The following is a 26,106-nucleotide window of genomic DNA, read 5'->3' as shown; positions in this document are numbered from 1 at the left end:
AAGATGGTCCCCTTTGCCCCGGTAAGTATTATTTGTTTCGATGTCATCCTATATATATACCTATTCGGTTATGACCATCTGGCTGTGGGTGGTTTATGGCTCTCTATGTGTTTTCTCGGCAGACCGCCATGCCAACGGAAATCCGCCCACCGCCCCTCAGGACCACGCCTGGAAGTCGTCCGTCAACAAGGGGAGATCGGAAGAGGCGTACGATCCGCACTCCGTGTGGAGGGCGCAGGGGGCCGCCGACGTGCAGGCCGAAGGGGGGAAAGACCCTTGGGACAACCACCTAAGGTAAGGGTGTTCCATATATAAATCCGTCTTGTTCCAAACTGGATTCCCAGACCCCATCTATAGGTTCACTGCTTACTGGAGAAACGAAGAGCAGCTCTCGCCCTTAGGCGTCTGCGCAAAATCAATCGACGTCACCGCCACAAGGAGTTCAGCAGACCGGATCCAGGTATAAAATATCTTCTTCAATGGACAAAATCTAAAACATAACCCACAGGGCATAAAGATTTAAGTGACAGGCCTGACAGGTTTCGGTCCTTAGACCCTAATCATACACCATGATTAGTGTCTAAGAACCGAAACGCGTCAGGCCTGTCATTTACATCTCCATGCCGTGTGGATTATGTTTTAAATTTGTCCAATAAAGGAGATGTTTTATACCTGGATCCGGTCTGCTGAACTCCTTGTTGCGGTTACGTTAATAAGCCTGGAACTGGCTGACAACAGAATGCAAAGCCTTGTTTGTTCGTAAGGTCCTACAGAAAATATTCTTAAAGGGGTTTCCAGGAAGAGAGAGGCCGAGCTAATTTCTTCCATAAACAGCGCCACATCTGTCCTCAGTCTCTATGTGGTATTACAACTTGTCTTCATTCACGTCTATAGAACTGAGCTGCAATACCACACACAACCTGAGGACAGGGGTGGCGCTGTTTATGAAAGAAATTAGCTCTGGTTTTCTAATCCTGGACAACCCCTTGAAAGAAATCTGACGGTGAAGCAGGGGAATCTTATACCTTGGTTTCTGTCACGTTTCTAATGAAGAACTGAGAAGGATGTTGCTTACTGAAAATGGGCTATTATATGTCTAGTCCAGTGGTCTCCAAACTGTGGCCCTCCAGCTGTTGCAAATCTGGGTGGGTGGGGGGTTGCAAAGTTCTCTTTGAGGTATAATAATGCAGTAAAATTGGTAATATATAAAGTGTTATCATATAATTGATAATATGTTGTATAAACTACTTTATTGTACATTCCAAAAAAAAAAAAAAAGGAACAATCTCAATTATTTCAGCTCCTTCATCCCTATGCATCCCTATGACAACACTTCCTGCTTGTGTCCTTGTAATAGAGACATGGCATCGATCTAAATCACTGTATATCACTATATCTACATAAAAACACCACCAAAAGTGTTATACGAAAGTCCAAAGCCTGTATCATCTCTTATATATATATATATATATATATATATATATATATATATATATATATAAATATGTGTGTGTGTATATATATATATATATATATATATATATATATATATTTAAAAAATTGATATACAGTATATATATATATATATAAAAATGGATATACAGTATATATATATATATATATATATATATATATATGTATACATATACATATTTATATATATATATATATATATATATATATATATATATATATATATATATAGGGGTAGATTTATCAAAATCTGTCCAGAGGAAAAGTTGCCCAGTTGCCCATAGCGACCAATCAGATCGCTTCTTTCATTTTGCAGAGGCCTTCCAATTTTTCCAGGCTTTGATAAATTTCCCCCAATATATATAGAAGAGGAGATACAGGCTTTGGACTTTCGTATAACACTTTTGGTCATGTTTTTAAGTAGATATAGTAGAGTAAATGGTTGTTCGGGAATATGTGGGAGCCTTTGGCTTGAGATCTTTGCCCTAGACATTGTGCCGCATTCGTTATGCCATACAGTATATACTCCAGTACTAAGTTCATTAGGCAGGTCATAGGTAACCTGGGATGTAACTTAGCCTCAGGGTTTCTTGGAAAACGTTGGGCGGAGGCGACCCATACACTCACGCTGTGTTATGGCAACAGCTCAGTAAGTGCTTGGCATAACCAACCATAACCATGGGACATGTCACCATTACAGTGTTCATACAGTCCTAAAAGCTGACATAGCCAGCTCAGCTACATGGAACTCGTGCTAGAGGTATGAGGTGAAGGTGTTATACCAGGAAGGGGGCAAAACATTAATACTCATTACTGATACTGTGATTTAATAACACCCAAACTCTACAACTGAAGATCATAGAAGGTCTAAGCTTCTTTAAACATGGGGGGGATTTATCAAAACCTATTTTATCCTAATTTATCAAAAGTTGCCCATAGCAACCAATCAGATCGCTTATTTCATTTTTGAAAAGGCCTCTGAATAATGAAAGAAGCGATCTGATTGGTTGCTATGGGCAACTCAGCAACTTTTCCTCTGGACAGGTTTTGATAGATCTGCCCCATGGTCTTTATAGTACTGGAGACCATACAAGTTCTAAGCTTCATAACACTGGAGACCATTCAAGGTCTAAGCTTCCTAGAAATGGAGACCATACAAGGTCTAAGCTTTATAGCACTGGAGACCATACAAGATCTAAGCTTCATAACACTGGAGACCATACAAAGTCTAAGTTCCCTAACACTGGACTGGAGACCATACAAGGTCTAAGCTTCATAACACTGGAGACCATACAAGGTCTAAGCTCCCTAACACTGGAGACCATACAAGGTCTAAGCTTCATAACACTGGAGACCATACAAGGTCCAAGTTTCATAACACTGGAGACCATACAAGGTCTAAGCTTCCTAACACTGGAGGCCATACAAAGTCTAAGCTTCATAACACTGGAGACCATACAAGGTCTAAGCTTCACAACACTGGAGACCATACAAGTTCTAAGCTCCCTAACACTGGAGACCATACAAGGTCTAAGCTTCACAACACTGGAGACCATACAAGTTCTAAGCTCCCTAACACTGGAGACCATACAAGGTCTAAGCTTCACAACACTGGAGACCATACAAGTTCTAAGCTCCCTAACACTGGAGACCATACAAGGTCTAAGCTTCCTAACACTGGAGACCATACAAGGTCTAAGCTTCATAACACTGGAGACCATACAAGGTCTAAGCTTCATAACACTGGAGACCATACAAGTTCTAAGCTCCCTAACACTGGAGACCATACAAGGTCTAAGCTTCCTAAGACTGGAGACCATACAAGGTCTAAGCTTCATAACACTGGAGACCATACAAGTTCTAAGCTCCCTAACACTGGAGACCATACAAGGTCTAAGCTTCCTAACACTGGAGACCATACAAGGTCTAAGCTTCCTAACACTGGAGACCATACAAGGTCTGAGCTTCCTAACACTGGAGACCATACAAGGTCTAAGCTTCACAACACTGGAGACCATACAAGTTTTAAGCTCCCTAACACTGGAGACCATACAAGGTCTAAGCTTCCTAACACTGGAGATTATACAAGGTCTAAGCTTCATAACACTGTAGACCATACAAGGTCTTAGCTTCATAACACTGTAGACCATACAAGGTCTTAGCTTCATAACACTGGAGACCATACACGGTCTAAGCTTCCTAACACTGGAGACCATTCAAGGTCTAAGCTTCAGAACACTGGAGACCATACAAGGTCTAAGCTTCATAACACTGGAGACCATACAAGGTCTAAGCTTCAGAGCATTAGAAACCTCACAGGGTGTAAGCTTTATAGCACTGGAGACCACTCAGGGTATTTGCTTCATAACACTGGAGACCATAGAAGGTCTAAGTTTAATAATACACTGGAGACCATAAAATGTCTTAGCTTCATAGAAATGGAGACCCTACAAGGTCTAAGCTTCGTAACACTGGAGACCATACAAGGCCTTAGTATTAGATACCTCAAAGGGTGTAGGCTTTATAGCACTGGAGAAAATAAAGGGTCTATGTTTGTTACACTGGAGAACATACAGGGTCTATGCTTGTTACACTGGAGAACATACAGGGTCTATGTTTGTTACACTGGAGAACATACAGGGTCTATGCTTGTTACACTGGAGAACATACAGGGCCTATGCTTGTTACACTGGAGAACATACAGGGCCTATGCTTGTTACACTGGAGAACATACAGGGCCTATGCTTGTTACACTGGAGATGTAGAAGGAAATGGAGAAGGACTGAGCTTCATAACACTAGAGACCATACTGGCTCTAATCTTAATAATACTGGAGACCATACAAGGTCTAAGCTTAAGGGTATTAGAGAAAACACAGGATGTAAGCTCTAAGGCACTGAAAACCATCAGGACTATGCTTCGTAACACTGGAGACCATACATAGTTTGAGCTTCTGTGAAGACCACACAAAGTATAGCCTTCATAGCACTGGAGACCTTGCAAAGTTTAAGCTTCAAAGCATTGGAGATCATACAACGTCTAAGCTTTAAAGCTTATGAATTCCTCATTTAAGCCAGTCATAGCTGAGATTTAGAAGAGGCTGTTTCACTTTCATTTGAAAGGACATCATTGATCACTTTTGAGAGTCCATTGATATTAAGGATATAGTGACTGTAAACCCATTGTCAATGTTGATACTTGTTAATAAGTGGTTACATTGTAACTGGGCCTGCACAATAGTCATCCTGTAAATTGTATTAATTCACTGATTTGAAGCCATTAGACCATTAGAATGGTCTTTAATCCTGGCCATACATGCCTTGAAGGGACTGCCCTGAGATCAGCCATACGTTCAGCACATATAGAATGGGAGAGGGAATTGTAAGAATGTATTGCATGAAAGTTTAGTTATAGGGAGCATTTGAGTATTAATAGATCTGCATGGTAGAATGGTCATTTATGAACTTTTCTTACTTTCAGGACACAAGAAGAATTGGGATCCACCAGTTTCAAACAACAAAACAAAAAGAAGAAAAAAGGAGAAAGAAAGTATAAAAAGGAAAAGAAAGGGAAAACTCAAGAAGGTGATGAGAAAAAAGTAAAGAAAAGGAAAAATGAAGGAAAAAATGCAAGTGACAAAACATCATGGAGGGGAAGGAAGGAAGGAAAGGGAAGGGTGATGAAGGAGAACTGAAGGAGTAGAAGATCTTGGTTGACAAGAAAGAAGAAAGTCAATGGTTAAATGGTGGTACAACGTGGTGCAAAGATGGGGTGAAAAAAACCAAGTGAACTGGGAGACTGTACCTTCCAAACCTAGGGCACCGCCATGGGCTCTACAATGGGCCCCAAACAAGCACAACCCTAGGAGACAAGGAACAAAATGTTTATAGGAACAGCAAGAAAAGAAAAAAAAGAGAATAATCACTGGAGATGTGAGAAAATATGAAGGATAAATATGAAGCAAAACAAAACTGATCGTCCAATGGAAATGAGTTAATATTGTATGTTAAGTTATTCAGTCCAATATATACTCGGCCAGTCATTTCTAGAACATACACTGCTGAGCTATCGTAGAATATACATCAGTGTAGTTGGCTCACCAAATTCACTTGTAACAAAATAGTGATATTACATGTGAATGGTACAATGAGGCAGCTTCTAGTCATATTGTGAAGACCCCTCGTATTTCCAAGTAATCGTCACATTGTTCTTGCTAAAAATATAAATAAAATTGGGACAAGGCAAAAGGAAGGAGGATGAAGTAGAAATGTTAAATACAATGTGCTGATCCTGTGCTGATAAAAACAAGGACCACAAGCTGAATGACTAAATGTGTAGAATTTATTTATTTTTGCTTTTTTTTTTTTACAGATTTGTAATTTAATTTTTTCTTTAGACAAAGACTCCAAAGATGAAGATATTCCAATATTTATAATATTTTATGCATTAGCATTAACAATAAGGGGAAAGGTATTTAAAATACAACCGAAAAGGGCCTAGAAGTCCACTGCTAGGAGCAAATCATGCCTCTGCTCCAGCCCTGGGGGGCGCGTAAGGATGAGGTGCTGTGTGGGGTCATCTGTGGTTGGCACTGGAAGGCATGTCTGTGGTATGTACGCGCGGGACATCTATATGGCAGGTCCTCTGTGGAGGGCATCTGAGGCTGACAAATGGGGGTGTTACTGGCACTTTGCACAGCGTGTTGCATGATGTTTTATTTTGTGTGCCTTTTGCAATAGGCTTATCATAAAATGGCACTACCCTAACCAGTACATAGCTAAGGTAGAAAAGGGCCTTTTATTAGTGTGATTTTATATCCCCTTATTTTCCATGGCCCATTGGTCTATACCCCTGCTCCATCAATTTGCTGACAATGCAGTTACCTGAAGAGAGGAGTTCTGCAGTTTCGCACCAATAGAAAAAGGAATGGGACCAACTAGGACAGGTGCCCCCCCTCTCTCTGTGGGTCCCATAGCAGCCGTATAGTCTGCGACTATGGTACATACACCCTTGACTCCAACTTATTGGGAGGTCCAGCGTCCCCCACTATGCCTATGGGTCATGTAGAACTGTATAGGAGAACTGGTTAAGAACCTCTATAACAATTGGACTCCCATAGATATGGATGGCCCAGCCTAGAGGCAGCAATAGTCACTTCTGGTAGACGTGCAGAGAAGACGTCAGGCATTACATGTGGAACTTAAATAAGAAAACTGTGAGATTCTGAGGAAAGGGCATTAGTGATACTTGTTCTTCAGTTTACGTCAGTGTTTTCTGCATTCACCATAATGGTAGCAGTCAATGCCGACTACCGTCTATGCTGATTTCTTTTTGGTCTAAAAATTGGCCATGGACAGAGTTCATGTAATTAGTGGAACCAAGCAGTAACGTGGGAGGGCCTCCTGTGCAGCCCCATAGCAAAATTTAAGTAGCACCCCCATGCATGGTATATATCAGTGTTCCCCAACCTGTGGCTCCCCAGCTGTTGGAGTAGTAGTAGTAGGAGTAGCTTCTAGTAGTAGGAGTTGTGGTTCTCCAACAAGTGGGGAGCCACAGGTTGGAGAACACTGGTATCCTCAATGGGCGCTCATGACCCCTAGCATCCCTAACCCCCCCCCCATTGATGGTAACAAAGTAGCCATTGATCCATTGGTGGGAAAACGTATCCTACAGTCTTCTCTGATCTTCATGGTTTTACAATGTATCTAGTGACAACTGTTACATTGTATCTTCTTTGATCGTAACAATGTGTCGCCGTTATTAACTCTTTCATGTCCTTGTTTTTATCAGCACGAAATATATGTATAATATTAAAGAGGCAGTCTCATGGAGGAAACCCCTTCTGTACAGACAGCTGCCGCGGTGATCCGCCATTGGCCGCTGGTCGGCCATACGTGTCATGCGGTATTACATGGCAGCTGTTCAAGTATAGGTAGTCATGTAAAATATGGGCATCTGGTTCCAACAAAGTGGGACTGTGACTCAATGGGGGGGGGGGGGTCCACAAGATAAAGTTTCCCCCAAAAGTTCCTCTGCCACTTGCATTTTTGGGGGACCTTAATGCAGATTTTGCATTGGTGCCCCCAGGTTATGCCTCTTCAACTCCCCCCTTCCTTGACGCCCATATGCTCCAACAGGACATATACATAACGGGGGTCGCCATCATGAACAGCCCCTTTAACTTATTTCTATGACTCTTCTACCTTGCAGTGATTGGCAATGTGACGGTAGAAGGATCCTGAACCTGCGTTGGGGAAATTCGCTACTTACTGAACAATTTTACTTTAAAAAGAAAAAAAAAAAAAAGAGCTAATTTATTAACTTTAAGCGATTTATATTTTTTTATTTCCAGAGTGGTTTGTTCGTTTGTTTTTTGGTACTACGGTGATTGTAGAGTTGTATATTTTGCTTCATGTGAAAATTGTACAATATATTTAAAATAAAAACTGATCTGTGAAAATCCCACCCAGAATGTGCCTTTTCATTTATCTGTTCCGAGAAATTTTAGAGTTTTTTTTTTTTTTTTTGGGAGACTGGGTATAAGAGAATAAGGTGAATTTCGTGAAAGCGAAAGTAGAAATTGTAGACTTGACTACAGTTACCCCAATATCTCTCTCCAATCTACGACAACCCACCAGTTGTTGCAAAACTACAATTCCCAGCATGCCCGGACAGCCAATGGCTGTCCGGGCATGCTGGGAGTTGTAGTTTTGCAACAGCTGGAGGGACGCAAGATGAATACCACATAACTATAATGATGTTCCCCAACTTTTGGTTCTCCAGCTGTTTCAGAACTACAGATCCCAGGGCATGCTGGGAGTTGTAGTTTTGCAACAGCTGGAGGGTCGCAGGTTGGACATCCCAGAACTATAATAATGTTTCCCAACTTTTGGCTCTTCACCTGTTTCAGAACTACTGATCCCAGCATGCTGTTGGTTGTCAGGGCATGCTGGGAGCTGTAAAATCAGCACGCCTGGGAGTTGTAGTTTTGCCAGCGGCTGTCCGGGCATGCTGGGAGTTGTAGTTTTGCAACAGCTGGAGGGCCACAGGATGGACACCACAGAACTATAGCAATGTTCCCCATCTTTTGTCTCCAGCTGTTGCAAAACTACAGCCCCTAGCATGCTATTTGCAGTCGGTGCATGCTGGGAGTTGTAGTTTTGCAACAGCTGTAGGGCTGCAGGTTGGACTCTGCAGATCTATAGCAATGTTCCTCAACTATTGGCTTTCTAGCTGTTGCAAAACCACAACTCACAGCATGCCCAGGCAGCCATTGGCCAAATTTACCAAAACGGTGCACCAGGCATCATATATATGGTGCCGCTCGCTACTAGGTATAATAAACGTGTTTCTCCTCCGTACATCACCTTATTAGGGGTTATTAGATACAAAGAAAAAACTGTCCACGTTCTTCCATTCAACACCATCAGGGTTGGCGAAAAAAGTGCTAAAATAAAATACGGCTCAATTTTTTGGTGCAATTTGCAACAGAATTAAGACATGTTGGCCCAGATTTACAAATATTCTCCCATTTTAAAATCCCTATGCCAGTGTTTCCCATCTTGGGTGCCTCCAGCTGTTGCAAAACTACAGCTACAACAGCCAAAAGCTGTCCAGGCATGCTGGGAGTTGTAGTTTTGCAACACTGTCCTACAAATTAGTGTTTTATCTCATCCTGCTAGATTCCTCCCCGGAGATTTATCAAAACCCGTCCAGAGGAAAAGTTGCCCAGTTGCCCATAGCAACCAATCAGATCGCTTCTTTCATTTTTAACAATGCCTCTGCAAAATGAAAGAAGCAATTTGATTGGTTGCTATGGGCAACTGGGCAACTTTTCCTCTGAACAGGTTTTGGTAAATCTCTCCCATTATCTTCTTATTTACGCTTAGTATATTTGGCTGGTTCTTCCACATGTGACTCATGTGCACAGCTTTGCGCCAAACTGCGTCCATCACGTCACTAATGTGTTAACACATAAGCATAAAGTTGGTAACAAAAGGGAAAACAACCATGTGCAGGCGACAATTTGAGAAAATTTGCGCCAAAACTGTAGAAAAACCCTTAATAAATACCGAGGGACATATGAAAACGAAAGACGCACTCCCTTTCAGTTTTGTTTTGTCAGGAAAAACACCCCAAAAAAGCAAATAAAAAATACAAAAAGTGTTGGCTGTCAGTTTAGTAAATCTGGGCCTCATGGAGATTCTCCTTGTTGCCCATAGCAACCAATCACAGCTAGGCTTTCATTTCTCATGTTGCTGTGGTAACAGTGAAACTGTGATTGTTGCTATGGGCAACAAGGAGAATCTTACTATCAGGCCCCGATCACACTATGGAAATTCATAGAAATTCATAGAAATTCAACCTGGAATCAATGGAAGTTCTGCTGCTCAGACGTTCCATCGCAGAACTTCCTATTTGGAATCGGAACGTGTTCTATCCTCTGGCGGAATCCGCCAGAGAAGTGGTCATCATCAATAGGACAGCGCTTATGTCTGTGGCAAAATGCTGCGGTCAGAAGTGCTCATCCCATCGGTGGAAATTCAGTGAGGAAATTCCTCCCCCAATTTCCGTAGTGTGAACGAGGCCTAAAACAGCTCAATAAATCTCCCCCATTTTGTTTGGTATTTTTCTTCATTGTGTGTATTGATGACTTTCTGCCTCTTGACTAACAAAATGGGGCTCCACCATAAAAGCCGCTTCCCTGTTAAGCTGGGTGTATAAGTTAGATGAGGGTCAAAGTTCAGTGGGACCCTCTAATGTTGGCTTGACCTTTCCTTCCCCGGTGGCAGATATTGGTGGGGGAGAGAAGGATTGGGCATGTTGGATTTTAGCTCTTACTTTTTGTTCTTAGGGAAATAAGTCACCATCAGAGATGTCTGGCAGCGACTTACCCGCCTTTCCTACATTGAAAACACATGCGCACTCAGCTGAGCCAAGCGTGCATGTGCATGAAGGGAGAGACTGCTGTCTAATGTATATGTTACAAGATTACTAATGTGTGGTAACCCCAGCAAACAGCTTCCTATATCTCGGCTTCTGTCACCCTTAGATTATGGCTTTTTTTAATGGACAGAATGTATGGAAATCTCTGACCAGTTAATGCCCATTAGGTTTAAATGGTTTTTATTGAATTTTTGAGAACATTTTTACAACAAGGAGTGATGGCCAAAGAAAACAAACGCGGCTAAAAGAACATTACATAACAACGTATCCTATCCATATAGAATTATTATCTAACAATCACTCAGTAGTATGATAAGTCGCTGCTATATATAACATGAAATCAATAGAATTGTAAGGATATTGTATAGTCATAGCCGAACAAGTGTTTAATGCCCATTAGGGTAGCCTGATACCTGCAGTCTGAAAATGTGGGCGGCGAGGGTAACCCCCATCTTACGGGCACACCCCTGTGTTCTTCGTTTGCTAATTTTCTCTGGCATACAATGAGTTAAAATGATTTGCGGCTGAGAATATAAAATGGCAGAAAACCTTGGAGCGTACAATAACATTTCTTCCCCATCAGTCATTATTTTCATGTTCCATTCCATCAGGTCATACAATACGACGCCAAACAATCCCGGGTCTCTCTGATACCAGCGCGAGGGCGCACAGGCCACACGGAGGGGGAGGAGGAACCACCTAAATGCACAGCTGTATAGAGGGGTAGAGATGGGGGACATGAAAACCGAAAATACAGCTAAATAGAGGTGTGGAGAAGAGGGGGCCTAAAGTTAGGACCCCCCAAATATCTATTAGATTGAGCTTCTGTTTTCATCAATTAATCTAGTGGATGTATTGGTATACAGCCCGACATCTGGCCTGTTCAAGATGAGAACACTCATATCCTTAAAGGGGTACTCCGGCAGAAAAGTATTTTTTAAATTTATTTATTTTTAAATCAACTGGTGCCAGAAAGTTAAACAGATTTGTAAATTACTTCTATAAAAAAAAATCTTAATCCTTCCAGTACTTATTAGCTACTGAATATTACAGAGGAAATTATTTTCTTTTTGGAACACAGAGCTCTCTGCTGATATCATGACCACAGTGCTCTCTGCTGACATCCCTGTCCATTTTAGGAACTGTCCAAAGTAGGAGAAAATCCCCATAGCAAACATATGCGGCTCTTGACAGTACCTAAAATGGACAGAGATGTCAGCAGAGAGCACTGAGCTCATGATGTCAGCAGAGAGCACTGTACTCTTGATGTCAGCAGAGAGCACCGTGTTCCAAAAAGAAAGGAATTTCTTTAGTACTCAGCAGCTGATAAGTACTGAAAGGATTAAGATTTTTTTATAGAAGTAATTTACAAATCTGTTTAACTTTCTGGCACCAGTTGATTTAAAAAAAATAAAAAATAAAGTTTTCCAACGGAGTACCCCTTTAAATACTCTGTGCTGCGCATGAAGTCTGTGCTAGTCCTAATATATGTGAAGATGTGATCTCATACTAATCTCTATTCCCTCCTCACATCCTGACTCTGTCCCCGTCACATGGCAGACATGTCCTCACTAACATTATCCCATATGTGCTCAGTGCTGCCCCCCATGAAGTAATAGAAGTAAAATCAACGGAGGGTCAGTGTAGAAAAAAATCTTAAAGGGGTACTCCGGTAGAATTTATTATTATTTTTTATTAACTGGTGTCAGAAAGTTAAACAGATTTATAAATTATTTGTATACATTTTTTTTTTAATCCTTCCAGTACTTATCAACTGCTGTATGCACCACAGGAAGTTTTTTCTTTTTGAATTTTTTTTCTGTCTGACCACAGTGCTCTCTGCTGACACCTCTGTCCGTGTCAGGAACTGCCCAGAATAGGAGCAAATCCCCATAGCAAACCTCTCCTTCTCTGGACAGTTCCAGACAAGGACAGAGATATCAGCAGAGAGCACTGTGGTCAGACTGGAAAGAACTACACAACTTCCTGTGGAGCATACAGCAGCTGATAAGTACTGGAAGGATTAAGATTTTTATATAGAAGTAACTTACAAATCTGTTTAACTTTCTGGCACCAGTTGATAAAAAAAAAAAAAAATGTTTTCCACCGGAGAACCCCTTTAAAGGAGTTGTCTGGGATTAGAAAAGCATGGTTGTTTTTTTCCAAATATAGCACCACACCTATCCACAGGCCGTGTGTGGTATTGCAGTACCAGAAACAACCCATTATGGTGCTGTTTCAGGGAGAAAGCAGTTAAGTACTTGTAAAACCATTTTTCCCCCTCAGAAACAGCGCCCCCTAGATCACTGGGCTGTGACTGGTATTGCAGCTCAGCTCTTTTACCTGAAATAGGACTTCTCAGACCACTTTTATTCCTATATACAGGTTGCACCTCATACATTAAACCAGTGGTCTTCAACCTGTGGCTCTCCAGCTGTTGCAAAACTACAACTCCCAGCATGCCCGGACAGCCAAAGGCTGTCCGGGCATGCCGGGAGTTGTAGTTTTGCAACAGCTGGAGAACCCCGGGTTAGAGGACCTTGCAGTACACAATGAAGCTCCTGGCACAGGCCTGTGTGTGCGGGCAGGGGTTAAGTGGTGCAGAGCGCAGTGTGACAGAGGTGAGTGCTGTCACGTTGTGCCATATCCGGAACACTTCAGACAATGGGATTGTAAATTTAGCCGATTTTTGCATATCTGGATTTTTTTTTTAGCAATTAGTGGTTAATGATTAGACAGCGCTCCCCTGACACGGTGCAGGCGCGAGCCGGTCCCGGCAGGTCTCATCCTGCTCCGCACCCATAGAGCCTGTGTGGGTCAGGTACTCAATGACAGGGCAGGAAATGCTGCAGAGAGCGCTAGGAACGTGTTCACACTGAGCAGACGGGCGCTGCGGATTCTCCTGCGCTCAGATACTGTAAATCTTTAATCAAATCCTTGAGGATGTGACTGCCATCATATAGTAACAATAATAGCGCATCCATAGTCCTCCCATACCACTGAAGTCCACAGTCCCCCCATAATAGTGACATCCACAGTCCCCCATAATAGTGACAGCCACAGTCCCCCATAATAGTGACAGCCACAGTCCCCCACAATAGTGACAGCCACAGTCCCCCCCATAATAGTGACAGCCACAGTCCCCCACAATAGTGACAGCCACAGTCCCCCCATAATAGTGACAGCCACAGTCCCCCCCATAATAGTGACAGCCACAGTCCCCCCCATAATAGTGACAGCCACAGTCCCCCCACAATAGTGACAGCCACAGTCCCCCCACAATAGTGACAGCCACAGTCCCCCCATAATAGTGACAGCCACAGTCCCCCCCCCATTACAGTGATGTCCACAGTCCCCCCATAAGTGACATCCACAGTCCCCCCCAGAACAGTGACGTCCACAGTCCCCCCCAGCAACAGTGACGTCCACAGTCCCCCCATAACAGTGACATCCACAGTCCCCCCCATAACAGTGACGTCCACAGTCCCCCCATAACAGTGATGTCTACAGTACCCCCAGAACAGTGACATCCACAGTCCCCCCCCCAGAACAGTAATGTCCACCGCCCCCTCCCAAGAAAAGCGACATCCACAGTCCAGAGTCCCCCCCTTCAGAACAGTGACATCCACAGTCCCCCCCAGAACAGTGACATCCACAGTCCCCCCCAGAACAGTGACATCCACAGTCCCCCCCAGAACAGTGACATCCACAGTCCCCCCCAGCAACAGTGACGTCCACAGTCCCCCCCCCCCCTCCGTAACAGTGACAGCTGCAGTTCCCCCCTCGCAACAGTGATGTCCACAGTCCTCCCTTCCCATAACAGTGACGTCCACAGTTCCCCCCCGTAACAGTGACGTCCACAGTCCCCTCCCCAGTAACAGTGACGTCCACAGTCCCCCCCCCAGAACAGTGACGTCCACATACCCCCCAGCAACAGTCCCCCCCCCCTCCGTAACAGTGACGTCTACAGTCCACCCTTCCCATAACAGTGACGTCCACAGTTCCCCCCCCCCCCGTAACAGGGACGTCCACAGTCCCCCCGTAACAGTGACGTCCACAGTCCCCCCGTAACAGTGACGTCCACAGTCCACCCCGTAACAGTGACATCCACAGTCCCACCCATCATTCTTCTTCCATATATCCCCCAACACACATCCACATTCCCCCCCCCCACAGAACAGTGACATCCACAGTCCCCCCCCAGTAACAGTGACATCCACAGTCCCCCCCCCCACAGAACAGTGACATCCACATTCCCCCCCCCCCACAGAACAGTGACATCCACAGTCCCCCCCCAGTAACAGTGACATCCACATCCCCCCCCCACAGAACAGTGACATCCACATTCCCCCCCCCCCACAGAACAGTGACGTCCACAGTCCCCCCAGTAACAGTGACGTCCACAGTCCACCCCAGTAACAGTGACGTCCACAGTCCCCCCCGTAATAGTGACGCCCACTCCCCCCCCCCCCCCCCCGTAGCAGTGACATCCACAGTCCCCCCCCCCCCATCATTCTTCCTCCATACATCCCCCATTACACATGGAGATAAAACAAAGCAGTCGGCTGATAATTACCCCATGTAATAAGGCCCTAACACCTTTCAAATGTATAAGTATATCTAAGATCTTCCCTATCAGCTTCCCTTCCCCATAAAGACATAGAGGGGGGGTCTGGTCCATAAAGATATGGAGGGGGAGTCTGGTCCATAAAGATATGGAGGGGGGGAGTCTGGTCCATAAAGACATGAAGGAGGAGTTTGGTGTATGAAGATATGGAGGGGGAGTCTGGTCCATAAAGATATGGAGGGGGAGTCTGGTCTATAAAGATATGGAGGGGGGGAGTCTGGTCCATAAAGACATGAAGGAGGAGTTTGGTGTATGAAGATATGGAGGGGGAGTCTGGTCCATAAAGATATGGAGGGGGAGTCTGGTCTATAAAGATATGGAGGGGGGGAGTCTGGTCCATAAAGACATGGAGGAGGAGTCTGGTCCATAAAGATATGGAGGGGGAGTCTGGTCCATAAAGATATGGAGGGGGAGTCTGGTCCATAAAGATATGGAGGGGGAGTCTGGTCCATAAAGATATGGAGGGGGGGTAGTCTGGTCCATAAAGATATGGAGGGGGGGAGTCTGGTCCATAAAGACATGGAGGAGGAGTCTGGTGTATGAAGATATGGAGGAGGAGTCTGGTGTATAAAGACATGGAGGAGGAGTCTGGTCCATAAATCCATTGAGGGGGAGACTGGTGTATAAAGATATGGAGGAGGAGTCTGGTCCATAAAGACATGGAGGGGGAGTGTGGTCCATAAAGACATGGAGGGGAGTCTGGTCCATAAAGACATGGAGGAGGAGTCTGGTCCATAAAGACATGGAGGGGAGTCTGGTCCATAAAGACATGGAGGAGGAGTCTGGTCCATAAAGACATGGAGGAGGAGTCTGGTCCATAAAGACATGGAGGAGGAGTCTGGTTCATAAATCCATTGAGGGGGAGACTGGTGTATAAAGACATGGAGGGGGAGACTGGTCCATAAAGACATGGAGGAGGAGTCTGGTCCATAACGACATGGAGGAGGAGTCTGGTGTTTAAAGACATGGAGGAGGAGTCTGGTGTATAAATCCATTGAGGGGGAGACTGGTGTATAAAGACATGGAGGGGGAGACTGGTCCATAAAGACATGGAGGGGGAGACTGGTCTATAAAGACATGGAGGAGGAGTCTGGTCCATGAAGACATGGAGGAGGAGTCTGGTCCATAAAGACATGGAGGAGGAGTCTGGTGTATATAGACATGGAGGAGGAGTCTGGTGTATATAGACATGGAGGAGGAGTCTGGTGTATATAGACATGGAGGAGGAGTCTGGTGTATATAGACATGGAGGAGGAGTCTGGTCTATAAAGATATGGAGGAGGAGTCTGGTGTATATAGACATGGAGGAGGAGTCTGGTCTATAAAGATATGGAGGAGGAGTCTGGTCCATAAAGACATGGAGGGGGAGTCTGGTGTATATAGACATGGAGGAGGAGTCTGGTGTATATAGACATGGAGGAGGAGTCTGGTGTATATAGACATGGAGGAGGAGTCTGGTCTATAAAGATATGGAGGAGGAGTCTGGTGTATATAGACATGGAGGAGGAGTCTGGTGTATATAGACATGGAGGAGGAGTCTGGTGTATATAGACATGGAGGAGGAGTCTGGTGTATATAGACATGGAGGAGGAGTCTGGTCCATAAAGACATGGAGGAGGAGTCTGGTCCATAAAGACGTGGAGGAGGAGTCTGGTCCATAAAGACACGGAGGAGGAGTCTGGTCTATAAAGACATGGAGGAGGAGTCTGGTCTATAAAGACATGGAGGAGGAGTCTGGTGTATATAGACATGGAGGAGGAGTCTGGTCTATAAAGACATGGAGGGGGAGTCTGGTGGGGAAGAAAATGACCTCAACCTCATCCAACACCATCAGGATGAACCAGAATGGAGATTTTTAGGCAGGACCTCTCCTTCAACTTAAGGGTCAGACCTCACAAACGTTCTTCTAGATCAGAGGTCTCCAAATTGTGCACCTCCAGATGTTGCAAAACTACAACTCCCAGCATGCCCAGACAGTCAACGGCTGTCCGGGCATTCTGGGAGTAGTAGTTTTGAAACATCTGGAGGTTCACAGTTTGGAGACCACTGTTTTAGATGAATGGGTAACATTTCTAAAGTCTTCTCAGAGAAGTAGAAGCTGTTCCACCCGACCCCATATTAATATCTATGGATTTAGGATGGGATGTCCTGAGGGATCCTGGAGGTGAAACATGAAGGGGCCCAATGCTTTCCCCTATATAGTGTATATGTCCCTGAATTTAGGCTCTTGGGGAGCGGAGGAGAGGACGCAGCAGTTTCTTCCATCCTTTTTATAGCGGGAGGAAGGATAAGCGGCGGTGATGGGCGTCCAGATAAGGCGCCGTGTTATCAGTATGGAGGTGGCGGGCAGGAAGTCGCGGCCATTATTGAATTCTTACAAATCCCAAGGAGGGAAAGACGCAGAACGAGGAGGTTACATAGGGACAGAAGATCCGAGGAAGGAGAAAGTGAACAGGAGGACAAGGTAGCGTAAGACGGAGGTGAGAGGAGAGCGCAGGCCCCCGTGGAGCCCACGACTGCCAGGCTGCTCCCCTCCGCGGTCACATCCCCCGACCACAGAGAACACACAGAGACGCCCAGCAAAACAAGGCGCAGATTAAAAATAATCACACAGAGGTCCCTGGAAAAGTTCAAAACGACCCCATCACCTATATATAACCGAAAGCAAACAGGGTTCTGAGGCCGGGAGGGGAACAGAGGGGACAGAGACAGAGAGGCGACTACTCCCAATATATACAATATATACATCCAGTATGTAACAGCAAGTATATAAAGCGAGATGGAGGATAGAAAGATATGAGATAGATAGATAGATATTAGATAGATAGATAGATAGATATGAGATAGATAGATAGATAGATATGAGATAGATAGATAGATATGAGATAGATAGATAGATATGAGATAGATAGATATGAGATAGATAGATAGATAGATAGATATGAGATAGATAGATAGATAGATATTAGATAGATAGATAGATAGATAGATATGAGATAGATAGATAGATTTGAGATAGATAGATATGAGATAGATAGATAGATAGATAGATATGAGATAGATAGATAGATAGATATTAGATAGATAGAAAGATATGAGATAGATAGATAGATATTAGATAGATAGATAGATAGATATGAGATAGATAGATAGATAGATATGAGATAGATAGATAGATATATATGAGATAGATAGATAGATAGATATGAGATAGATAGATATGAGATAGATAGATAGATATTAGATAGATAGATAGATAGATAGATAGATATGAGATAGATAGATAGATAGATATGAGATAGATAAATAGATAGATGAGATAGATAGATATGAGATAGATAAATAGATAGATATGAGATAGATAAATAGATAGATATGAGATAGATATGAGATAGATAGATATGAGATAGATAGATAGATATGAGATAGATAGATATGAGATATATATGAGATAGATAGATATGAGATAGATAGATATGAGATAGATAGATATGAGATAGAGAGATAATAGAGAGATATCAGATACATTGAAGGAAAGAAAGGAAGAAAGAAATGTGGTACCAATAGATAGATTTAGGGTGCATTCTGCCTATAGACAAAAAGGCAGCTGCCTAGAGCGCCCTCTTGATGGGGGTGCCACTCTGCCTGCTGCAAGAAAGTTAGAAGGCATCATCCGAATCACCCACCCTGGATAGATTGATATGAGATATATAAATAAATAAATAGTATGATATAGATAGATAAATAGATATGAGATAGATAGATAAATAGATAGATAGGAGATAGATAGATAGATATGAGATAAATAGATAGATATGAGATAGATAGATGGATATAAGATAGATAGATATGAGATAGATAGATAGATAGATAAATAGATAGATATGAGATAGATAGATAGATAGATATGAGATAGATAGATAGATAGATAGATAGATATGAGATAGATAGAGACAGATAAATAGATAGATAGATATGATATAGATAGATATGAGATAGATAGATAGATGGATATGAGATAGATAATATTAGTCAGTCGATGCCCATAGTTTGGGGGGCCCCCTTCTCCCCTCTGCTGTAGTCACGTATATTGCTCATTATTTCTCGGCTCATAGAATTGTCGCAGAAGAATCTCTGGGTCGGTTGCGACATCAGGAGAGACAAAAATAAAATATAAAAAAAAAACACATTTTTAAATAATTTCATGTTTAGCCAAAATCCAAGCTAAAGCGTCTTGCCCCCTTTGTGTGTGGCAGCCGTGCGCCCGCAGGTGATATTCCTGGAGCCCCGTCCAGCAGGGAAGAGGTGAACCCTGAGAAATCTCATTGATGGAGACCTGGCTGTAATAGGAGCAGCAGGCATGTGGCTGCCCCTGGCACCGCGCCCCGCCGCAGGCCGCCCTGTGCCCAGCACAATATTTGTGATCGCCCCTTGTTTACCTTGCTGATTTTTATTTGTGGCTTGTGGGCAGCGGGCGGCGGGCAGGGATGATCTATTTGTAAGCGCCCGTGGCCGGCCCTGTTTACTCTGTCCTGTCCCTCTCCGGGGCTTCGCTTTATTTTAGGTGAAGGGTAAATAGGCGTCTATTTCAGCCGCACTTCCCCTAAAAGGCATAAGAAATAATAAAAATATCACAATGACTAATAACAAAATAAACATTATAAATGGAAGATGCCAACGGAAGCGACAAAACACAAACATGGGGACCGAGGCGCCATTCAGACTATACCCAGAGGCCTAAGGTGAATCTGCTTATAGTAAGGATAGCGCCCCCTTCTGTGCACCATCTCAAGACAAGGAGGGCATATATGTTTACCCCCCCCGGTTTCTCCCTTCCTACTGTGGTGACCCCAGTTCATGTGCCCCATGTCCGTCCCCAATTCTAGTTTCCATGACTGTATTAGTGGTCACCCATATTAGTAAGTGAAACTTTAAAGAGTTAACCAGGAGTACAAAAACATTTTAGTCTAAAAACAGCGCCACCCCTGTGCTCGGGTTGTGTGTGGTACTACAACTCGGCTCCATTCACGCCAATGGAACTGAGCTGCAATACCACGCACAAACTGACAACAAGAGTGGCGCTGTTTGTATAGGAAAGCAGCTATTCTTCGTATTTTTTTATATAATCCTGAATAACCCCCTTTCTGCTAATTTTTGTTAGAAAACAGCGCCACGCCTGTCCATGGGTTGTGTGTGTTATTGCAGATCAGCCCTATTTACTTCAAAGGGCTTAGGCTGCAATACAGATCATGGACAGGTGGCGGCGCTGTTTCTGGCAGACACCAGTCATGGACACTGCTCAAAAAACTAAAGTGAACATTAAGATAACACCTCCTGGATCTGAATGAATGAACTAATCGTATGAAATCCTTTCGTCTTTACATAGTTGAATGTGACAACAAAATCACACAAAAATTATCAATGGAAATCAAATGTATCAACCCCTGGAGGTCTGGATATGGAGCCACCCTCAAAATCACAGTGGAAAACCCCACTACAGGCTGATCCAACTTTATGTAATGTCCTTAATACAAGTCCCAATGAGGCTCAGTAGTGTGTGTGGCCTCCATGTGCCCGTATGACCTCCCTACAACGCCTGGGCATGATCCTGATGAGGTGGAGGATGGTCTCCTGAGGGATGTCCTCCCAGACCTGGACTAAAGCATCCGCCAACTCCTGGACAGTCTGTGGTGGATGGAGCGAGACGTTCCAGATGTGCTCAATCGGATTCAGGTCTGGAGAACGGGCGGCCAGTCCATAGCATCAATGCCTTCCTCTTGTAGGAACTGCTGACACACTCCAGCCACATGAGGTCTAGCATTGTCTTGTATTAGGAGGAACCCAGGGCCAACCGCACCAGCATATGGTCTCACAAGGGGTCTGAGGATCTCATCTCGGTACCTAATGGCAGTCAGGCTACCTCTGGCAAGCACATGGAGGGCTGTGTGGCCCCCCAAAGAAATGCCACCCTACACCATTACTGACCCACCGCCAAACCGGTCATGCTGGAGGATGTTGCAGGCAGCAGAACGTTCTCCACGGCGTCTCCAGACTCTGTCACATGTGCTCAGTGTGAACCTGCTTTCATCTGTGAAGAGCACAGGGCGCCAGTGGCGAATTTGGCAATCTTGGTTTTCTCTGGCAAATGCGAAACGTCCTGTAAGCACAACCCCCACCTGTGGACGTCGGGCCCTCATACCACCCTCATGGAGTCTGTTTCTGACCGTTTGAGTGGACACATGCACACTTGTGGCCTGCTGGAGGTCATTTTGCAGGGCTCTGGCAGTGCTCCTCCTGCTCCTCCGCAAAGGTGGAGGTAGCGGTCCTGCTGCTGGGTTGTTGCCCTCCTACGGCCTCCTCCACGTCTCCTGATGTACTGGCCTGTCTCCTGGTAGCGCCTCCATGCTCTGGACACTACACAGACAGACACAGCAAACCTTCTTGCCACAGCTCGCATTGATGTGCCATCCTGGATGAGCTGCACTACCTGAGCCACTTGTGTGGGTTGTAGACTCCGTCTCATGCTACCACTAGAGTGAAAGCACCGCCAGCATTCAAAAGTGACCAAAACATCAGCCAGGAAACATAGGAACTGAGAAGTGGTCTGTGATCACCACCTGCAGAACCACTCCTTTATTGGAGGTGTCTTGCTAATTGCCTATAATTTCCACCTGTTGTCTGTTCCATGTGAAATTGATTGTCAATCAGTGTTCTTCCTGAGTGGACAGTGGGATCTCACACAAGTGTCAGTGATTTGTTGTTACATTGTGTTGGTTACTTGTTCCCTTTATGGTTTTGAGCAGTGTATTTCGAATCCAGTACAATAATTTGTATAATAAGTCAAATGTTTACAAGATCTCTGCTTGCTGTCAGCCATCACTTACTAGCAGATAGTTGTCGCTTACCTTTTACTCTGGATCTGGAGGGTAAACAGAATTGGTAATAGATACAGTGTTTCCCAACCAAGATGCCTCCAGCTGTTGCAGAACTACAACTCTCAGCATGCCCGGACAGCCAGATGAACATTTATATATTTTTTACACCTATGTAACATTGGGGCCGGTTCTGACCACAGCTGCTGTTTGTTATATTGTATCAGGCTGCAGAGGATTACCTCTAGATAGATAGATAGATATGAGATAGATAGATAGATAGATAGATAGATATGAGATAGATAGATATGAGATAGATATGAGGTAGATAGATAGATAGATATGAGATAGATAGATAGATAGATAGATAGATATGATATAGATAGATAGATAGATATGAGGTAGATAGATAGATAGATATGAGATAGATAGATATGAGGTAGATAGATATGAGATAGATAGATATGAGATAGATAGATATGAGATAGATAGATAGATAGATATAGATAGATAGATAGATATGAGATAGATAGATATGAGATAGATAGATATGAGATAGATAGATAGATATAGATAGATAGATATGAGATAGATAGATATGAGATAGATAGATATATATGAGATACATAGATATGAGATAGATAGATAGATATGAGATAGATAGATAGATAGATATGAGATAGATAGATAGATATGAGATAGATAGATAGATAGATAGATATGAGATAGATATGAGATAGATAGATATGAGATACATAGATATGAGAAAAATAGATAGATATGAGATAGATAGATATGAGATAGATAGATAGATAGATAGATATGAGATAGATAGATAGATATGAGATAGATATGAGATAGATAGATATGATAGATAGATAGATAGATATGAGATAGATAGATAGATATGAGATAGATAGATATGAGATAGATAGATTTGAGATAGATAGATATATATGAGATACATAGATATGAGATAGATAGATAGATATGAGATAGATAGATAGATAGATATGAGATAGATAGATAGATAGATATGAGATAGATAGATAGATAGATAGATAGATATGAGATAGATAGATATGAGATAGATATGAGATACATAGATATGAGAAAGATAGATAGATATGAGATAGATATGAGATAGATAGATATGAGATAGATATGAGATAGATAGATAGATAGAAATTGGAAATATCCGCAGCACACTGAGTAGTAAAATTCAAAAAAGTTTTATTCCATCACAGTGGGGGTGTCCAGAACCCCCACTGTGATGGAATAAAACTTTTTTGAATTTTACTACTCAGTGTGCTGCGGATATTTCCAATTTCTGCTTATACATGGATCCCTGACCCGGGTCTGGACTCTGCGTGCACCGAATTTCTCTTTTTTTGGGTGCTGCTCTCCTTCTACTATATAGATAGATAGATAGATAGATATGAGATAGATAGATATGAGATAGATAGATAGATATGAGATAGATAGATAGATATGATAGATAGATAGATATGAGATAGATACATGATACATAGATATGAGATAGATAGATAGATAGATATGAGATAGATAGATAGATAGATAGATATGAGATAGATATGAGATAGATATGAGATAGATATGAGATAGATAGATAGATATGAGATAGATATGAGATAGATATGAGATAGATAGATAGATAGATATGAGATAGATAGATATGAGATCGATATGAGATAGATAGATAGATAGATATGAGATAGATAGATAGATAGATATGAGATAGATAGATATGAGATCGATATGAGATAGATAGATAGATAGATATGAGATAGATAGATAGATATGAGATAGATATGAGATAGATAGATATGAGATAGATAGATAGATATGAGATATATAGATAGATATGAGATAGATAGATAGATAGACAGATAGATAGATATGAGATAGATAGATATGAGATAGATAGATATGAGATAGATAGATATGAGATAGATAGATAGATAGACAGATATATAGATATGAGATAGATAGATATGAGATAGATAGATATGAGATAGATAGATAGATAGATAGATATGAGCGAACCAAACAGCTGCTGTTTGTTACATTGTATCAGTGCAGGCTCGGAGGATCACCTACACTAATACACTTTATTATAATAATACACTCTATGGCTTTTTAGCCTCCATGAATGTTCTGCATTGACAGCAATCAGAGATCTTGAAGACGGTGACAATTCAGAGCAGTCTGTAATAACACGACCTGTAATCAGTTCCTCGATGTCTCCGTTATCTTTCTAACCTCCTATTTTTTCCTCTATGTTTATCTAGAACATTCTGCTGCAGCGAAGACCGGCGGCTGCTTCCCGGGGACAGCGATGGCCACCTTACCGTCCGGCGACAAGATACCCATCTCAGAGCTTCTCCCCGGCATGAGGGTCCTGGCCATGGACAGCGATGGCCGCTCCACCTTCAGTGACTTTGTGACCTTCCTGGACAGAGACCCCCGATCGGAGCACGTGTTCCAGGTGATCAGGACAGGAGACCCCCCTCGAAGGCTTTCCCTCACCCCGACCCACCTCATCTTTGTAGCGGACAACGCCTCCACCCCGGCTGCTCAATACAAAGCTGTATTTGCCAGTGAGGTGAGACCCGGCCAATACATCCTAGTGTGGGGGTCTCGGGGTCTCGTCCCGGCCATTGTGACCTCAGTGAGTACAGACATAGACGCCGGAGTGTTCGCTCCCCTGACCCAACACGGCACCATATTGGTGGATGACGTGGTTGTTTCCTGTTTTGCCTTGGTACAAAAACAGAGGTTGGCACAGTTGGCGTATACGCCGTTGCGGGTACTATACAGTCTCGGTGCCATGGTGGGAGGGGAGACCCCGCAGCAGGTCGGCCTCCACTGGTACAGCCAGCTCCTCTACCAGGTGGGCCGAATGGTCCTCGACAAGAACGACTTCCATCCTCAACTGGAAAGTTGAGCTTGAGCGGAGAAAGTTGAGGACCAACCAACGAGATGACCCCCCCTCCCCCCCCCCCCCCGAATTGTGTGGCGGCCATCTTGTTCTGCACAGTCTACTGACCTGAGGCGTAAAAGGTCTACACAGCCATTGGGCCACATCCTGGTCATGTGACCGAGGCCACGAGGACTTGTCTCCCAAGGTACCATGAAGTCCTCAAGGTTGGGAACCTTCAGTAGCACTTACCTACAAGACATTACGATGTTTTTTTTGTTTTTTTTTATGAAACTGGGGCATTACCAGAACCTTCTCATCACATGGCGTTACCAACCCGGACCACCCGCTGGGTCCATGTAGATTAGGAGGACCCCCTTAAATAGTCACGGTACTAAACGAAAGAGGAAGAAGCCAACCCGAATGTTTACCCAAGGAAAGAACTAAGACCAGTATAGAGTGAAGACTTGTATGTATTGGTACAGCCTGGTACAGTCCAAAGAGCAGGGGGGGGGGGGGGGTAGATCCTCGAGACGGGCGGCATTAACCCATTGTATGCCGACCAGCCTGGACTGTACACTTCCAGTCTACAGACACAACGTCTTATGGCAAATCAATTCTACTGGTGCCGAGGATCTGGGGCGAAGAACTCACGGACGTCTGCGCCGGCGCGGGAGGTTTGGACCGGCGATTAACGTCTTCCAAGGGGAGAATCTAAGGCAGTGTTTCCCAACCAGTGTGCCTCCAGCTGTTGCAAAACTACAACTCCCAGCATGCCCGGACAGCCTTCGGCTGTCCGGGCATGCTGGGAGTTGTAGTTTTGCAACAGCTGGAGGCACACTGGTTGGGAAACACTGATCTAAGGCACTGCAATCCCCCCCGAATGGGGTTGTGACCCCAATGTTCCCACCGCCATCATATTTATTTTATTATTATGTATCTGTGTATTATAGGTGTATAAATGGTCCTTGTTTATATATATAAATATATAAATATATATAAGACAAAGTTATTAATATTATATTGGACAGAGGAGGAAAAAAAAGAAGGTTTTTAAGGGTCACAAGGTTCAGAACGTCACTGGGGGAAATATCGGGGGTGACGCTCGGAATCGTATGACTGCACCCCCCCACCCCTCCGTTCCCCCGACCCCCCCCCCCCCCCCCCCCTGACCGCAGACATGATTCAAGCACAATTTCAGCTCAGGTCTTCCAATAAAAGAACATTCTGACTTAAGGGCTTGTGGT

The 26,106-nt window shown here is 43.6% G+C and overlaps 2 protein-coding genes across 2 annotated transcripts in view; both read left to right on the top strand.

Annotated features, from left to right (window-relative positions):
* LOC130285262 (uncharacterized) overlaps positions 1 to 7,930 on the top strand; it is a 19,317-nt gene extending 11,387 nt beyond the window's left edge. The window contains exons 2-3 of the mRNA XM_056536613.1: positions 123 to 294; positions 4,954 to 7,930. Coding sequence (XP_056392588.1) covers positions 123 to 294; positions 4,954 to 5,167 — 386 coding nt within the window. The 3' untranslated portion in view covers positions 5,168 to 7,930. The remainder of the gene's footprint in view (positions 1 to 122; positions 295 to 4,953) is intronic.
* A 1,331-nt stretch (positions 7,931 to 9,261) lies between these two features.
* IHH (Indian hedgehog signaling molecule) lies at positions 9,262 to 25,583 on the top strand. The gene is made up of 2 exons (XM_056534175.1): positions 9,262 to 9,326; positions 24,231 to 25,583. The coding sequence occupies exon 2, from the start codon at positions 24,278 to 24,280 to the stop codon at positions 24,884 to 24,886; it is 609 nt and encodes a 202-aa protein (XP_056390150.1). The 5' UTR covers positions 9,262 to 9,326; positions 24,231 to 24,277; the 3' UTR covers positions 24,887 to 25,583.
* Positions 25,584 to 26,106: the final 523 nt, after the last annotated feature.

The sequence above is a fragment of the Hyla sarda genome, chromosome 8 (genome assembly GCF_029499605.1).
Source record: "Hyla sarda isolate aHylSar1 chromosome 8, aHylSar1.hap1, whole genome shotgun sequence".
In the NCBI taxonomy this organism is placed as follows: Eukaryota; Metazoa; Chordata; class Amphibia; order Anura; family Hylidae; genus Hyla; species Hyla sarda.
This window is presented reverse-complemented; position numbering and strand designations above follow the sequence as displayed.

Bases quoted from the DNA above. Each gene is read 5' to 3' on its own strand.
- IHH (XM_056534175.1), top strand. From the start codon at position 24,278: ATGGCCACCTTACCGTCCGGCGACAAGATACCCATCTCAGAGCTTCTC.